This window comes from Aspergillus affinis (assembly GCF_023601865.1).
Source record: "Aspergillus affinis strain CMG 70 chromosome Unknown NODE_51_length_216796_cov_86_014955, whole genome shotgun sequence".
NCBI classification, from domain to species: domain Eukaryota; kingdom Fungi; phylum Ascomycota; class Eurotiomycetes; order Eurotiales; family Aspergillaceae; genus Aspergillus; species Aspergillus affinis.
Genome location: NW_026515832.1, coordinates 52,994 through 70,711, shown reverse-complemented (window position 1 = coordinate 70,711; position 17,718 = coordinate 52,994). Strand labels below are relative to the sequence as shown.

The 17,718-nt window shown below is 50.3% G+C and overlaps 5 protein-coding genes across 5 annotated transcripts; 1 reads left to right on the top strand and 4 right to left on the bottom strand.

The window, feature by feature from the left end:
• Positions 1 to 255: 255 nt before the first annotated feature.
• Positions 256 to 1,418, bottom strand: KD926_008190 (nicotinate-nucleotide diphosphorylase (carboxylating); the record flags this gene model as incomplete). Its single annotated transcript, XM_053100889.1, has 3 exons — positions 256 to 991; positions 1,111 to 1,166; positions 1,263 to 1,418. 3 exons carry the CDS (start codon positions 1,416 to 1,418, stop codon positions 256 to 258), a joined length of 948 nt encoding a protein of 315 aa, XP_052955466.1.
• A 1,346-nt stretch (positions 1,419 to 2,764) lies between these two features.
• KD926_008189 (aldose epimerase family protein) lies at positions 2,765 to 3,838 on the bottom strand (the record flags this gene model as incomplete). Its single annotated transcript, XM_053100888.1, has 2 exons — positions 2,765 to 3,269; positions 3,339 to 3,838. The coding sequence occupies 2 exons, from the start codon at positions 3,836 to 3,838 to the stop codon at positions 2,765 to 2,767; spliced, it is 1,005 nt and encodes a 334-aa protein (XP_052955465.1).
• Positions 3,839 to 7,127: 3,289 nt separating this feature from the next.
• KD926_008188 (Zn(II)2Cys6 transcription factor domain-containing protein) lies at positions 7,128 to 8,184 on the bottom strand (the record flags this gene model as incomplete). The annotated part of the gene is made up of 3 exons (XM_053100887.1): positions 7,128 to 7,827; positions 7,916 to 8,013; positions 8,077 to 8,184. The coding sequence occupies 3 exons, from the start codon at positions 8,182 to 8,184 to the stop codon at positions 7,128 to 7,130; spliced, it is 906 nt and encodes a 301-aa protein (XP_052955464.1).
• A 3,206-nt stretch (positions 8,185 to 11,390) lies between these two features.
• KD926_008187 (putative RAS small monomeric GTPase) lies at positions 11,391 to 12,664 on the bottom strand (the record flags this gene model as incomplete). Its single annotated transcript, XM_053100886.1, has 3 exons — positions 11,391 to 11,674; positions 11,764 to 12,198; positions 12,610 to 12,664. 3 exons carry the CDS (start codon positions 12,662 to 12,664, stop codon positions 11,391 to 11,393), a joined length of 774 nt encoding a protein of 257 aa, XP_052955463.1.
• Positions 12,665 to 14,675: 2,011 nt separating this feature from the next.
• On the top strand, positions 14,676 to 17,569 carry lreA (GATA transcription factor LreA; the record flags this gene model as incomplete). Its single annotated transcript, XM_053100884.1, has 4 exons — positions 14,676 to 15,489; positions 15,554 to 15,654; positions 15,789 to 16,227; positions 16,293 to 17,569. The coding sequence occupies 4 exons, from the start codon at positions 14,676 to 14,678 to the stop codon at positions 17,567 to 17,569; spliced, it is 2,631 nt and encodes an 876-aa protein (XP_052955462.1).
• Positions 17,570 to 17,718: the final 149 nt, after the last annotated feature.

Genomic DNA, 17,718 nt, shown 5'->3' with positions numbered 1-17,718 from the left:
GCTCGTTTGGACAGATGATCTTCTTGGGTGGATATATATATACACACACAGAGGCATCGTTGAGAAAACCAACTTCAGTCAGTTGATGTTCGTCATTCTTACACCGGTAGAATAGTGTCAGGTTGCATACATAGCTGAATGGACACGTACATACATGGTACAGATATACATTTCGTCGTAACACTTTCACGTCGAGTTCTTTTCCCTCCCTCTCTCTTCATTCTCCAATGACACCCAGTAAGCAGTATATAACTCTCACCGCAGCGAAACCTTGAGAGAGAAGTCCACGATCCCCGTGCCCTGGTGGATAGAACTTGTCGAGATAATATCCACGTCCGGACAAGCGTACGAAGCGGCATTGCTCTCATTCAACCCGCCACTGACTTCAATCAGGAAGGAATGCTTGCCGCCGTTCGCCGCATTCTGCTGCTTGAGCTGCCTCGCAGCGTCGCGCACGCCCTCAGGCGTGAAATTATCCAGCATAATAACATCCGCCCCCGCCCCGATCGCCGCATTCGCCTCCTCTAAGCTGCGACACTCGACCTCGACCTTCGTCGCGAAGCCACCGGCCGCCTTCGCCGCCCGCACCGCGCGCGGGATTGCCGCAGCCACCGACTCCGTACCGGCGCCGCCATCACTCGCAGCCGAGTTGTTCGCACAGGCCCAGACGTGGTTATCCTTAAGCATGGTCATATGGCTAAGGTCGTGGCGATGCGGATCGGCGCCACCGATAAGGATGCCGTATTTCTCGACGACGCGGAAGCCCGGGGTGGTTTTGCGGGTGCCGGCCAGGGTACCGGTCCAGCCGTGGGAGCGAAGGGCGGAGACGAGCGAGGCGCTCTTAGTGGCGATGCCGGAGCAGCGGGCGAGGATGTTCAGGGCAACGCGCTCGCCAAGGAGGATCTTGCGGATGGGACCGCGGACGGTGGCGCAGTGGGTGACGTCGGTGTTGGCGGAGATGGGTTGGCCTTCTTGGATGTGCCATTCCACTCTGTTTGCGGGGGTTAGCCGGGTTGGTTCTGGAAACCAGTGCTTCCTTGTAGATTGTAGAGTATAGATTGGACGTGCATATATGCCAAGGGACATATAGATCTAGCGGATCGGACTTACGTGCATCCTAATTGGGAAAAGACTTCTTCGAAAAAAGGCACCCCGGCCACGATACCCTAAGCCGAGATATTCATTTAGCAGGTGCATTCGTCACGGTAGAAAGAGGGTCAGGTAAGAAGACTAGGAGGTTCGCTAATAGGGAGTGTATATACCTTGCTTTTCCCCAGCAGACGAGCCTCTCCTTGTGATTCCCCCACGACGAAGCCGCCATAATCGAAGCTCGGACAGTCCTCCTCCAGCCAGGAGGTGATCAGGCTCTTGTAGTTGAGTGGCAGCAGGTGCCGCAGGTCGCCGTACTGAGAAGCCATTGAGCTATTGGGGGTGTTAAAACAGGAATCCGAGAGGATGTTGATGAGTCAAGGAGGACGATATTCGAGAGATCAACCTTCCCTTCTTCCCCCGCGCGGGGCACCGAACGCCCTCGGGAGGTTCCGCGATGTCACGTGCGACATATCGGATCGAAGTATGAATTGTTACGGAGTGTTGACTTGAGATTTGAACGTTGCCCAGACCCCCCGAACAACGAACTCCGAATACGAAGACGAGAGCACAGCCTTGGCCATCGCAGCGCATCTGTCTACGACTACGTGGACAATGCACTCAACACTGCCTCGCGATCAGGCAGCAGGATTCGTTGTACTCCATAGGCGTCCCGTCGTCTAGCAGAGGGGATCCGATGGTCCCATCTTTCCAGGACGCCGGAGATGGGTATCCCCGGTCTAAAGGGCCATTGACATTAATATTATGAAGTTGCGATTCGAGAGACAAGAATATACCTATCACTTAGTGCATGGAACGATATGCGGGGAAGAAAAGGGGGACACTGCATGGTTTAGTTAGTTAGCTAGTGTTAGTTATGTTGCAATGTTCACATATTTTATAATATTATGTCAGAGAGAAAACCGATTGTCATTGCCAAGCTTTTTGCCCTTCCGTTCCGGTGTATTTGTGACAGAACGTGACGCCGCTCCCGATACCCGTTGTTCCTGGTATGGTTGGCGTATTCGTAACCTCGTACGGTAATATTACAGACAGGGTTTACTTGCCGTATCGAGGCTTTTCCGTACTCTCGTCAGACCTTCCTTTCACTCGATAAACCCTAGAATCCCCCGTCTTTGATATCGACGGGGAGACTAACCCCAAGACCCTAGAAACAATAGCTGCATTCGAGAAATTCTTGGCGATTCAGGAACCAAGAGCATGAGCGATTTTCCCCCTCCTGCCGAGGATGATGACGCAGGAGCATCCAATTTCTGCTTTTTCCCTTCTTCAAACGATGTGACAGTCACAGTCTGGTCCTGTGGAAAAGTGTGCTGGATGGACTAACCGCTTCAATGATAAATAGTAATCAAGTCGCCGACTTGGTCTCCATCTCAGGCCCACATCGGATACATGGCACGGGTTTGGAGGATAATCGGCCCATCAGCTGATACAATATCGGATGATTTACTCCGGTTTTCCAGGTTTCTGCTCTCTGAGCGGAAAATGCCCGCACAAACATAAAAATAAATTCGCTAACTCATGGTTCTCGTGCCTAGATGCAAAGAGATCGGTTCCAGATTAACTGATTGGTCATAGCCAAGTATAAAAGAAACATAGTAATTGAAACCCATCGACCGGTCAGACCATTACTGTGTACTCCGTAGCCGGTACTTTATTGCGCATCCTTCCAGGCCTTGTACACGACCTTGCTGCCGTACTTCTCGCCCTTCTTCAAGACCACCATGTGGCGCCAATCGGGCTCGTTGATCGCATTGACAAAGCGACTAGGCTCGATGCAGAACCCGGAAAAGGGCTTGCGGGCAGGATTGCCCTCCACGGCGGGCACGTCGGTGCCCTGGCCGGTGTAGAACTGGAACGCGGGCTCGGTGCTATAGACCTGCAGGTTGATGTGCGAACCCGGATGGCGGAATTCGGCCAGCAATCTCAGTGGCTGCTCGCGCGTGTCCAGGCGGATCCCTGCAACGTCGCGGTCCATGACAAACACGTCGTCGAAGGCGGGCTGGTTTGGACCGATGGTGAACGGCGAGGTAACTCCGCGGGGATAGGCCTCGACCGTGCCCGAGGGGATACCGGTCTTGTCCAGCGGCAGGTAGTCCTGGGTCGAGAGCTTTGCCGAGGTTCCGTCGAAGGTCTCGTCGCCGCTCAGGTTGAAGTAACTAGAAACTCCGATCAGGTTAACTACCAATCTGTAGAATCATCCATCTTCACTGATAGGCGCTCCTTACCTGTGGTTCGTCACGTTGATCACCGTCTCGTCACACTCATCCCCCACCAATTCGACTTCATATTCAATGGACAGCACCGTCCGAGTGGCGTTCCCATCGACCTCTTCATCCGTCGTATAGAAGACCCTCAATTCCACCGTCCCGGGATATCCAGCCTCGAGGTGCTCGCTCCGATAGGTATACAGCAGGGCATCTTTCTCGTTGCGGCGCACCAAGTAGGGGCCTTCAAAGTCTCGTCGCCCCCATCCCTGGCTGCCACCGTGCAAGGCATTGGGGGCATCGTTGGTCTCCAGCTCGTACGACTGGTTGTTGAGGCTGTTGATCTTGCCATCCCTGATGCGGTTGGCCACGCGACCGATCGTGGCGCCGAACCAGGGCGCGTTGTATTTCTCGTAGTGTTCCTTCCTAGCGAAGCCCAGGACGATGTTTTGGCCAGCGACGTTGAGTTCCTGGATGATGGCGCCCAGGGAGGTGAATTTGACGGAAGGGAATTGAGCCATGATGGTGGTAGTGCGGCGAGGTGTTTTAGGTTGGATTCAATGTCAATGGCAGCGTGAGTATTGAGTCCTGTGTATGTGTGTGAGCTCAAAAAGAAGTCAGAAGCAGGAACAGAGTGTGGATAATAGTGAATATAATAGAGACGAAGAGAGCGAAGGGGAAAAAAACAAAACGAGGGGTAGTGACTTAATTGCTACCCCGCAATCCGCTCCGGAGATATTAGCCTAATAGCAAGACTGAAGCTCTCTCTCATTTAACCGTTCGTGGCAGATTAGATACTCTGGCAGACTGGCGGGTCGACGAGAATTTTTCCGGTCCTTGATCCTCAAGTCCTCTTACTCTAAGACATTGACCCCGTGTTTTGGCTGATGTTTACACCGTTGAAGCTCTGTTGCTGTTCTGCCCACTTGACAATTACCCCAAAGGGTAAACTTCCGGGGTGGCTTATGCCTCAGGCAGTCTGTCATATCAGGTGTCTTTTAGGAGGGGAAAAGCTAATCCGTGCCCGGTCAGGGGTATATACCCTCTCTACTCTCTCGTTACATAATAGGTAGTAAACAATAGTTAGTTAACTAATCACTGGCACTAGTTAGTTAGTTAATAGTTACATATCCAAGGCTCCTCTTGAGCCCCAGACGGTCTCCGAATTATACCCCAGAGTTTCAAGGATCAGGGATAGGAAAGTATACCGTAGGTATGTATGGAAGTATGTTTTGTATGAATGTATTGAGTAATAAGAATGCCCTAATTGTATGGACATGTGTACAATTTTCTCTCAGACCATTATGTTACCTAACAGTGTCGAGGGTAACTTAGTTAACTTAGGGTGTACATACACAGTAGATGGATGCTCCGCGGAGGACAAGATACATGTGACCCGGACGATCCATTCGTGCAAGGCTCCCAGGCCCCAAGGCCTTGTTCTCTCGGATCGGTGTCCGCGGAGGTCGCTCGCCCCGGCGCCGAGCCCGACGGCCACATTGGGCTTTCTTAGAATCCTTCTGATTACTATGGTCCTCATCTTGATTGCCGACTTTTGGTTGTGGATAGTTAACTCCGCCTTCCTGGGCTTTGTGGCTAGGTAGCTACGATCTACGTAATAAGACCCGGCATCCCGTGTGACATACTTCGTGGGTTATTAACTTAATATTATAAGAAAGAAATGTGGTAATAGATACCTTAATTTTCGGTGTTTGACAGATCGGAGGCGTAAGTATACATACTAGCTTACCTTCTTGGGAAATGTGCAGCGATTTGCATGTGCATTACACGGTGCGGAGGTTGGTATTCTTATTTTACATACATACATGTACGGTATGTTATCTATACATCTAACCTATGTAGCTCGATAGCTGAAAACAGCATAGGTAAAAATCCTTAATCCTTTCCAGATGACTTCATGCATCATGCACGCTGATGCCTGAGAAACTCTTACAAAGGATAGTCAATAAGAAAAAAATCTAGACTGACTGGGGGGCGTGTCCGCTTATCAAAGCAGCTGGCCTTCGAGCATGAAACGAAACAGTGAAAAATCAAAAAGAAAATGAAAGAAAGGAAGACAGAAACAAAAAGTCTCCGAGTTGATTACCAACGATTACCAAGCCCACTTTTGTTCTGGATGGACTCAGGACTCTCTACATGGGTCCCCGTTACCGAAATTTACTACACCGTACGTCTGAAGTATATCCTTTGTACTGAGTAGTGTCTGCACTGAGAACAAGTTCTTCTATGTCTAGGTGAGTTCAACTATTTTACTCTATAGATAATGAGGAGAGGAGTTCGGGCAAATTACAAGCGTCGCTGGATACGAGTACGACCAGGGGGGCAGGAGGCGTTGGAAGACCAAGAAGATGAAGAAGGGAGAAGGAAAATAATGGATCTCCAAGAAGACAAGGAAATAAAAGGAAATAAAAAATCCCAAACAAGGAAATGGCCTAAAATGGCCGGAGATCCATTACCCATTATTATTTACTCCATGACTGAAACTGAAATCACTGAATCAGTGCTTATTGGATTCTGCCGTAATCCGGAGGGAAACGATTAACGAACAAGTTAACAACAGGCTGGATTCCCCTTCCGGTTTAAGGCCAACTCTCGGAACTCCGATCGGCTTAACAGTTACCGCAGGAGTTGTGTAGCGCTGTCCTGTTGGGCTGTTGTAGGGTACTGGTAGCTGTTGGCCTCGTTTCCTACCGTCGGGGAGTCGGCATTCGGCCAGTTTTGACAGTCACGGAATTATGGAATTATGGACTTATGGACTTATGGACTTATGGGGCCCTTTCTTTTTGTTTTCTTTTTCCTTTCTTGGGCCGCCGACTCGTCGGGGTTCTTTTTTGAATCAGGGAAGAACATTCCACGAGAACGACTAACTAGTTCGCTTGGGCTGACGGTGGATTCCTGACCTCTGATCCGGTCGTATCTGGAGTGGAGTCTGGACCCTCCTTCTTTTCATCTCGCTGCCCCAGTCAGAACGAGGGAAAGGACCAGGGGGCGCCATTTGGATTTAGATGACCATCATGATGGGAGACTGGAAAGGATCGAAACATTGCACTCTGAAACCCTGAACCCTGAATAGAAAGTAACAACCAAGATGAAGTCAGAATCCGATCAGCGCAAGTGAGTTCAACTCGACGTGTCATGACGAAGACGAGAAGGGGGTGAAGGTGTCATCATTCGCGCGGCGGCCCGGAGATAAGACGAGGGCGTCGGACTTGACTTTCGCTCGCCCATCCGATTAGTCATCGGCCTCGGAACGTCCTGACAAATTCGTCCGCCGTCTAGACGGTCCTGGATCGGTCAAAGCTCGGCTGGGCTGTAAGATAAATATGTACCATGGCTCAAGGGGCATGTGCTGCAGAAAGTATGAATCATGATATTGGATGATATGGTGTAATGGTGATATCTATCCCCCAGCCCAGACACCGGTGTAAAATATCATCGCAAAAAGTAAAAAAGTATTCGCCAAAGAATAACAGATAGAATAGTTCAAAAATCACCTTCCAATAACTCCATGGTTCCAGACTTTGGTTTTGAGATCCTGCTCCCGAACGCCTCAAGGGGACTGTCTAGTATAGACTCGACAGCGTTCCCAACCCTTCAAAATAGACACACTGTACAATTCCGTAATCACCCCGTCACTCCCCATGCCGGAAATAAAATCGCCGTTTGAATAAGAAAAAAGAAGTATAAGTGATAGAATGATAAGAGGAGAAAGAAGAGAAGAAAGTAACATGTATACTTATACATGCATCACGTCAAACGGCGTAAGCAGATAGGGTTGCTGATCAAAGCTCAAGTGGAGGCGATCTCCGGCGCGTTCGCATTTAAGAACTGGCTGATGTCTTCGTAGTCGTTCTTGGTGTCCATATATGACGAGGGGACCATGCAGTTCATTGGTATTTGACGGTTGAACATGGGCGACGACATGTCGTCAAATGAGAAATTCGAGTAATCGGGCGTTGCCATCAGATCCATCTCATCAAATCCCCCGAAGTTATTGTTCCATTGCTGCGGCGCTTGCAATGCGACGGGATTCACCACTCCTTGCATTGCCAGCGGCGCCACGAAGGCCGGGTTGTTGGGTGTCATCTGCGGCTCCGACTTGATCGTCGGTCCTTGCGTTCGCGACGACGGGCTGAAGGTGGACGGCGAGGGCGGCATCGGTCGAGAGAAAGCGTCGGAGAAGCGCGACGGTACGACGGGAGATTGTGCGGGTTCGGAACTGCCATCAGACGAGTCCTGGCGCTGCATGTGCCCTGCGTTCTGCTTCCACAGGTCCTGCTGCATTACATCCGGGTTTTCCTCGAAGTGTTCGCCCTTGTGGTGATCCAAGGCGCCCAACCGGGTGAGCAGATCGTGAGTGAGCGGGTGGCCGTTGGGTTCGCATTTCAAGGGCTCGCCGGGCCACCCTTCGCCTTCGCTGGTGCGGCGATACATCTCTTGCAGACCATGTACTAGCCACGCTTGTTGTTGCTCCAGCATCTCAACATATCTGTTTAGTGATAGCAGTGAGTTAGCGCGACGACATTCTCCCAAAGTCGTTGAAAAACAATAACAGCAACAGCAAGGTGCAAGCTCACCCCTTGGGGTACACTTTGTCATGAGCCTTCTTCCTCTCGCCAAAGACGCAGATGGCATTGTCCGCCTTACACCGACCGCAAGGATTGCCTCCGTCACACTGCACCGGGTCAGTGCATCAGAACGCGCTGATGCGAATGATTGGGCCGTGGCCGTTGCTTACCTTGGATTTCTTCAGTCTACACCGATCACAAGCCTTGCAGACCCTCTTGCGGACATTATTGTCCGAGTGGGAGTGGTCTGACGAGGGTGACGTTTGGCGAGCTGTCATGCTGACAATCGATGTATGTAGGCCGAGGTGGCGTTGTATATAGATGGGTAGTATGTACGGATGCAACACCAACAATCCAAAGAAAGAATCCCGCAGCCGAAGTATAGAACAGGAGTGAGATATATATTGATGAATTCAAAAAGAATTAGGAGAAGGTTTTCCCCAAGAAGGTTCCACGGGTTAGGGGGCGTGTAAGTTATAAAGGTCTCTCTCGTGGTGTTGTCAGCGCCGATGATCGACAAGACGGTTTAAGGTTGGTTCGATGATCCAACGATGTCGGGGAGGTTAAGGCACAAGGTTTAAAATCGACGAGCGAAAGGGTGCATTAGATCATGGAAGGGTAATGAATAAGTAGCAGCTGGATGGACCCAAGAAACCGGGTCTGGGAAGGTTGCAGTGGTTGAAGATGGTGAGTAACCGCTGAAGTAAGAGAGTCAAGTCAAGGAGGAAGGAGAACGAGGGAGCCGGTGCTTTTTAACTAATTGAAGCTTATGAGGAGGAGGGTAATTCTTTATTTTATTTTATCGGGATTAAATGTTAGGATTATTTTTTATTTTTATTTTTATTTTCGGTCCCCATCACTAATACTCTGGCAGCAGTCAGTAATGCTGAGGCAGGCAGTTCCAGCTGGACTCTCGTTTTAGTTAATATGAATTAAAATATTAAATATTATTATGGACGATGGAGTCCGTCTGATGGAGATCATTGGCTTAGCTAAGGTAATGCTGGTGGAGTTGTTGGTACCGATACCGTACCATGTACCGTACAAGCTGTGCTGGCCTGACTGTGACCGTACGCCATCCAGGTCGGTGTCTGTCCGTCTAGCCGAGAGAGGCCCAACTGACGGGGACCTCTGGGAGCAGCTTGGACGGATAATACTAGGTATACCAGGGACTTTTGATCAATACTCACTTCCTGTTCAATCTGACCAGTGATTTAGCAGACACGTATCTACCTAAATAATATTACTGAACAAAGCATCAATGAAATGAAGAACAGCGGTCAGGATACCTACAGTAAACCTAGGTAGCTACCTACTACCTACAGAGCCTAAGGTATGTACCATACCTGACAGGACCGGAATATACGAGGCCCTGGTGACCCGTAACGATACCAGCTCCGTACGGTGTACGGATAACGGAGCTGGCAGTCGGAGCCTTGGCTCGGACCTCGGAGGTGCCAACATCCCTAGCCTTGGAGCTGGTGTGGGATTTGAGATTTCCTCATTCAGCAATCTGCTCTTTTTTCTTTTTCTTTTTTCCTTTTTTCATTTCCTTTCTCACTGACTTCACGTTATTGACTCATAAATTCCACCCTGTCCATTAAGGTTTTGTGGACTCGGATCGAAACCTGCTCAGATTGGAGCCGTATATCCGAGTGGGTTCACGTCGATTCCGTCCAGAAACTTTTCCAGTCTGATCTATGTCTCCTCGTGAAGGGGAGGTTTCATAGTACAGTACACCATTACTAGACACGAAGGATGCATGTCCGCGGCGTCATCTAGAATCATCATGATTAATCTTCGATCCCACGTTCAGACGGAAGGGGGGGGGGGGCGGTTGACCGCAGGCAGGACCGAGCACTAATCACTAATCATGATTATTATCTAATGCTACAAATCAATCAAATAATCAATCGCCAAAACGCCAATGTCAGCTCAGACGTGCATAGCTCGGCATTACGGCATAACCCCCGTCTGTACAAAAATCTGCAACGAAGGGAAAGCCTCCGAATTTCCTATCCGTCGGCAAACGCAGGCCGAACGGCGACGGAGCGTCTAGTCGCTTTGGCACTAGTTTGGATTTCATCCTGGCCCCGGCGAGAGAATTTTCGATTTCGATTTTAAAAAAAATTTAATCGCTCATGTCCCTGGAAACGGATCACGAGCCTGGATGTGATTCGGAATTTCGGACGATTCTTCTCGAAAGCTTAACGCTAGTCCGGCCTCCTTTCAATCCCTGACGCTATAAACGGCGTCAGATTTTGGCTCGATGTGACGGACAGTATGCTGGTCTATGCTATGCATCTAAACGGGGTACTATATCAGCCCCGGCTTGTCGATGCCGCTGACTATGCCTTTTCTGATGTTTCATGACGTTGATGCTTATCTTCCCCCTCATTCTCTCTCGACTAGAATAAGTATTCTGTACTGTGTGGGATTGCTATAGTTTGCTTTATCTCAGTAGTCAGTAGACTCAGTACTCACTACTCAGCAAGCCCTGAAGATCAACCCTGACGCCGGTGGTGCGATGGCTCCCATGGGTGCGGGTAGATCATGCTTTCTCGTTTCAGGATCGTCTTGCTTCCCTCGTCTTTCCTTTTTCTTACACCACGATCCATAGATGATCGCCTTTTGCCCTCAGGATATGATTTCAACCCCCCCGATATCTAACGATCCATGACCCAAGGACTGGCGCACCGAGGTCAACGCCGTCGCCAAGCTGTGTCAAATCCTACATTAATAGTTTGTCAGAAACTTGGAAGTGGTTTCTGAATTGCCCCATACTACGGAGTATGACTCGGCAATGATTTTTTTATGGTGCCTTAATTCACATTTCCGTAAACGGTGCCTTGTGCTAGTTTCCTCGCTCGACCTGGCCGAATCACCGAAACATCAGGCTACGCGTAGGACGCAGGGATGCTCTAGACCCCGATGGCCCCGGGGGAAGACGAAAAAATCGCATAATACGAATAGCGTCATCCCGTATGCTTGATGAGAAATCGACCCACCGTGACTTGAGAACTGGTCCTGGATTGGGATGTCTGCTACACTTCTAGTACTTTAGTACTACTGTGCTCCGTTTCGATTCGCTTGATTTCTTGTTGGTTAGCCTGGAACAAGTGGTTCGGTGCAGGGAAGGTTCGTTCTTGAACGGCGATAAGGCAAACCTCTTGTTTTCCTTGGCTTGATAAGAGCTTCTCTTGCATGTGTATGACCTCATCATTCAACCTTGTTCCGAGGAAAGTTACTTCGCCGTTTGAACGCCTCACCACAATTTGTAATGGTTTCTGTAACCCCGAAGTTGAACTATTATTGATCACTATTTTACTGTGGGGGTTTAGAAATTTTTATTAGACAGAAATCAGGCAATATAGATACATAAAATATAAATAAATCCGTACACTCAATCCTGAAGGGTATATGAAATAAAAACATCCACCGACATTAAACAAACAAGAACGAGACCAATCAAGCCATCCAGTTACTAACCACGACAGCATAGGCGTCTCCAGATACTGGGCCTGAGGTCATCCGATGGTTTCTCCTGCTTTGAAGACTTGTGCGCCGGCTCCTCACCTTTCTTGAACATGCCGAGAATGCTGTGGCGCAGATTTTTCGCCTTGGGCTGATGGGAATTTGTTATTTCAGGTGCTGCTGCTGCGTCGGTCGGTTTCTCGGTCGAAGGCCCTGGGGGCTGTGGCGCATTAGTCGCCGATGTCCCTCTCTGGTAATGAAGTCGGCGAGCCTCCACGACACGGCGGACTAGGACTAGAACAAAGTTAGATTTTCGCTTTCGCTTTCGCTTTCCTTCCCGGTAATTATTTCGGCAACAAGCTAGAGATCGGAAATGAACGTACGCGCAAATGTCTCCTCGATATTGACCATCTCTCGAGCACTTGTCTCCATGAACCCGCATCCATGTTTTCGAGCATACTCCAAACCCTCCCGCGCGCCAATGACGCGCCCCTCTTTGAGATCGCACTTGTTCCCTGCCACGATCTTGATCGGGGGCGGCATGCCCACGTCTAAGCCCTGCGCATCGCCCCCTAGTTCCTTCAGCAGACGCTGGTTATCTTCCACGCGCTGTTCCGCTTCGATATTGATCAATTCCATGAAGTCGTCCAATGCGCTCAAGCTGGATTCGTTGGTGATGTCGTAGACGAGCAGGAAGGCGTCGGACTTCAAGTTAGATGCCGTCCATAGCCCGCGATATTCCTCCTGGCCGGCCGTGTCGGTGATGGACAAAAAGTAGGGGAGACCGTCGATAGTTCGTGTGACCGAGTACGAATCCTCTGTAATTTGCGACAAACAACCCAGGCGTTAGAAAAGTGGTGGGGATGTCAAGGATCGATTCGATGCCAGGTGATCGGATCAGGAAGGTCTATATTTACCGATGGTGGGATCATATCTGATATCGCGTCAGGGGTTAGCCGATTTCCAGTGTAGGAGAGCCCAAGCGCCATCGGGAATCTGCGGAAAGGGCAACGAGAAAAATTGCTTACTCGTGAATCCACTGAGATCGGACTAAGCGCAGGGTAATGGAGGATTTTCCTACGGAGGCATGTTAGATGCATGCCGATGCCTGTCGTCGCGACCAATAGGGCTGAAGGTTTGCCAGTCTGATCCCGGACTCGACTAGATCGTAAGACAGGAGTGGAGCAGGGACCAAGTTGCAAACATGCTCAGGGCGTTATACAACATACCGCATCCACCGTCCCCGCATATTGTGATGGAAATTTTATCTGGCGCGTCCGCCATCGCGTGGAGCAGCCGAAAGAGGAATCTAAGGAATGTATAAAAAAAAAAGAAAAAGAAAGACAGGAGACGACGATGTCCCCGGATGAATTGCGATCTCAGGAGTCAAGAGGTTCAATAGTGGTATTGATTCAGAATTGGAATCGGGGGTTAACGAGTCAATTCAACGGGTCCAAAAAGTACGGAGTAAAATCGGAAAAGGGAGAGCGCGCTGTAAGAGAGCGAGCGTGATAGCAGATCAAAGAATGAAGATCGATTCCCTTCCAATCTCCGAGATAACGAGCGTGAATGAAACATCCATGAAATTGACTAGATCTCCCCGGGAGGAAATTCAGACATTATGAAAAGGGGGAAAGAAAAAGAAGAGAAGGCGAGGTGAAAGAAAGGGAGAGAGACAGAAGGCGGGAGAAGGAGATCCGTGGAACTTCAAAGCAAGGGTGGGTATAATAACAGGGAAAAAAAGAGGACCCTCCCCCTGTTTGGAGTTGATGTCGGCAGAGAACCGATGAGATGAGCAGATAGTAGTTATCTGACGGCCGAGAGAAAGATTAAGCAATGGGATTGAAGATAATCTACGGAAGGGGTAAGTCAGGTAGGACTGTTTGCTATGTTAAATTGGGCAGGAAGACCCGAAGGCTGAATCATGGACATTAATCTATCTCGATCCGCCACGGAAATCCATGGTTTAACGGCCAAACAAAGTCCATTGTTTGGGTCGACCCGGAGGAAACCTGCAACACGAGTTCTTTGGTCCCTGGACAAACCAGTAGTCTTCTTGATCTTGGACTTACTACTGTAACTGTGCTCGGTGTGGTGTACGGACTACTGGATATGGACGAGCTCACGTGATCTCCTTGCAGATGACGACATCGTCTTTTCTCTTTCCTTCTTTCCTTCTCTCGCTCTCTCTCTCTCTCTCTCTTGTCTCCCCTCCCGTCTCTTTCAGGTCCATCCTTAAAACCTGAAATTATTATTATTGGAAATGATCAGATTGAGATTCGTGTCTACCATTGCAGGTCATTGCATTCGATCTGCATCGCTAACCGACACTACCGAAGTACATACATAGGAGTACATACCTGATCTCTCTCCCTTGACCCCCTCCACTTTCCAACCTTCCCTTTCTTTCTCTCTTCCTCCCTCCCTCTCGCTTCCTTTCTCTCCCTCTCCACTTTCCACTCCAGCCCCGAATTGATCCATCACAAACGCCATCAACCAACCCCTTTCGCCGTCTGACACATCGCCGGGGAACGGTGCTTCCCGCATCCTTTTGATTGGCACAATATCCACTTTTTCTTTGACGGCCCGCGCTTGCAGGTGACATTCCCCTTGTCCTCGCTCTCCATTCGTATACCTGGGCTTAGCCGGCCTCTTGGGACTTTTTTCTTTCTTTTCTTTTTGCCGTCGCGATCTCGGTCATAATGATGTTGATGATGTGAATGGTATTATTGCTCGGATCTTGTCTGCCCTCTTTTCTACCGTCTCCATCTCTCTCGCCCATCCACTCGCTCCCTTTCTCCATTTCCTCTTCCTTCCCTTCTCTCCCCTCTCCCATTTTTCCACATACCCTCTCCCTCTCTTGTATAGAAATCGTTAATTCTTGAGGATTTTGGTTTTTGCTCTGGTTTATTTTGTCTATTATTATATCTCCTCCCGTCTATTTTCAATCGTATATTGCTTTATATTAAGCACCCGAATAGCTGGTGCTTCTCGCAATTGATCCCTTTTTTCTTCCCCACCTCATTTCGGTTGTCTTGCCTCCCACCAACCTTTTTTGCTCGCCGGGGAAACCCACTAGCTTTTGGACTCGAAGGAAGCTCGGTTTTCCTCTCAAACAGCTAGAATTCTTGTTTGGGCGGAATCCCCCCGTCTTGCCATCCTCTTCTGGCGTGGATGCATCTGCCCCATTGGTTCCATTCCCCTGGATCGGACCGATCGGGTGTGCTTATCTGGCTAGTTGGCCGATCGCAGGATGGACGGATACCATGATGACTTCTACAACTCCCATTATTACATGCCTCCGTCGGCGAACCAACACCTGGATCAATCTCGGCCCGTCGACGACCAACATGGCCAGATGATGCCCTATACTGCTCCCGATCACATGCAGGTCGGGAGCTTTTCCTACCCGCCGCAGAGGTCGGATATGCTGGCCACCAATCCTTCGTTTATGTTTCAGCATCAAACATCCAACTTGCCTCTGCAGCGCACGGGCTACCAGGAGGGTCGCGTGCCCAACATGATGTTTGCCTATGATCCACTCTCCATGTCTATGACCTCCGGAAATCCATTTGCCTACGACCCTTCCTCGTTCCCGTCCACCATGTCATTGGACCCTAGCCATACCCATGGTCAAAACTTGGAACACCGTTCGGCGGCCCAATTCGGATCGTTACAGTCGCATTCGATGAATATGGACCAGACGGCGCAGTATGCGGCCATGCAAACTCACACGACGTACCCAAACACGTACTGGGAGCCACCCCAGCCACAAGCTCAACAACCCCAGTTTCAACAGCATCAATTTCAACAGCCTGAGGCTCAGCAGCACGAGGTTCAACAGCCCCAGCTTCAACAATCCCAGGCTCAACAGCCTCAAGTCGAACCTCAAATGCAACTCCAAATCCAATCTCACCCCCCAGACATTACCGAAATACCCCGTACTCAACCGGCATCCGCTACCACTATAACGCCTGCAAATGCTCTTTTATCTGCCGAGCTAGCAAGCACACGTAGGCGACCACGGACACTTCAGTCGTCCGCACAATCGTCAAGTAACGCGTCCTCTCACCGGTTCATTCAACCAAAGAGGCCGTCACCAGTGAAGGGTGGGTTTACTCTATCTCAAATACGTGCTGCACCGGGCTGATGCGGAGATCGACAACCATAAAGCTTCCTCGTCGACATCACATCCCAGGTCCGCATCGCGCGGCGAATCTTCGCAATATGCTAGTATCTATTCTAATAGCGGCTTTGATATCATGGGTGTCCTGGTAAGCTCCACAACCCACTTCCCATTACTCGACTACCGGAGAACAAGGCCTAAGCCCCATCCCTTCCTCCTCTCGTCTCGCCTTCCGTTCCCAAAAGTCGTCTGGTGTTTTGTTCATTAATGTTCGTTCTTTAGGCTGAAGTAGTTTCACGGCCGAATCCGAAAATTGACATCGGTGCGGTCGATTTGTCATGCGCATTTGTTCTCTGTGACATAACTAAAGAGGACCACCCCATTGTCTATGTCTCGGAAGCTTTTGAACGGCTCACGGGCTATACGGAAAACGAGATTGTTGGTCAGAACTGTCGCTTCCTACAAGGTCCAGATGGTGTGGTCCAACAAGGCATGCAGCGTGCCTTTGTCGACCAGCACACTGCCTTCCGCCTGCGATCGACCATCGAGGACAGGTCAGAAATCCAAGCCAGTATCATAAATTATAGGAAAGGTGGCCAGCCGTTCATGAACTTGATCACAATGATCCCCATCCGGTGGAATTCCAGCGACTATCGATTCTACGTGGGGTTCCAAGTCGACCTCGTCGAAAAGCCCGACGCCGTCACCCGGAGAAATCCAAGTATGGTTTCCCACCCAATTCCCATGTTCTTTTTGGCGGACCCAAAACTGACTCGCGGGGTTTAGACGGTACCTACATGATTAATTACCAGCGCACGCAATTGCCCAACTACGTAGTGCCTGCTTCTGAGATCTTCCGCACCAACCCCGAACTTGGTGTGATGTTTGGCCCCGAGGAGGTGTCCACTGTCTTGGACGGAGTCCAGACCGGGGATCCAAATCTCATGATGTATCTGGAACGGGTATTAGTCGAGAATGCCGACGACGTAATCCACGTTCTCTCATTCGAGAGTGAATTTCTCTATCTGTCAGCGTCCTGCCGAAATATCCTAGAGTACGAGCCCTCCGAGTTGGTGGGCAAGACCTTGTCGACAGTGTGCCATCCTAGTGACATCGGCCCCGTGGTCCGTGATATGCGCGCTTGTACGACCACGGACCCGATCAGCATGGTGTATCGGATCCGAAGGAAGCACGGTGGGTATGTCTGGTTTGAGTGCCACGGCTCGTGGCACATCTCGGATCGGAGACGACAGTTCATGGTTTTATCCGGGAGAGTTCGTCCAATCTATAACCTAGATCAGGTCGCGAAGCTTGGACGTGGCGAGTTGGCTGAAAACGACCTCTGGGCTAAATTGTCCAATTCGGGAATCATTCTCTTCATGTCTTCGAAAGCGCGGGCCGTCCTAGGCCGGATGCCGGATACCCTGGTCGGCAAAGGCATCCAAGATCTGATTGATGCGCGCGGGGAGGCACAGCGTGCTCTGGGACTGTCTCGAAATGGCCAAAAAGCCACTTTCGCGCATAAAATCCGTCATCGAAAGGGACATATGCTGCCGGTGCACACCACGCTGTACCCGGGAGATACTCAAGAAGGGATGAAACCTTCTTTTCTAGTCGCGCAGATCACTTTCCCCAGGCCCCCGGCGAGTGCCTCCCCGGGATCTTTGAATCGACCTGCTCAGACTCAGCCCGCACCTAGTCGATTACCGTCGGGCAACCAGCGCGACCCATCCACCCAGGAGACTCTCTTCACCGAGCTGATACCAACAAGAGGCTCAAGCTGGCAGCTAGAGCTGCGTGACCTGGAGAAACAGAACCGCTCCCTATCCGAGGAACTGCAGCGACTGCTCACGCGGAGAAAGAAGCGCAAGCGCAAGCTGAGCACCGTGTTGGCGGAAAAGAGCTGTGCGATATGCAAGACCAAGCGAACGCCCGAATGGCGGCGAGGACCCAGCGGAAATCGCGATCTTTGCAACAGCTGCGGACTCCGATGGGCCAAGCAGGTTCGGAATGCGGCAGCGCAGGCACAACAGGCACAACAGGCCCAGCCCGCCGCCAGCTGACGATGTGCTTTGCTGCATATATTCTGTGTCCTGACTTTGAAAATCTGGACGTAAACGTATAAATTGCCACCTTGCAAGCGTTATATATCAAGGTAAAAATTGCAATGACCCATGAACGGGTTGAGTTGGAACGCGCCCTTTGTCGCTTT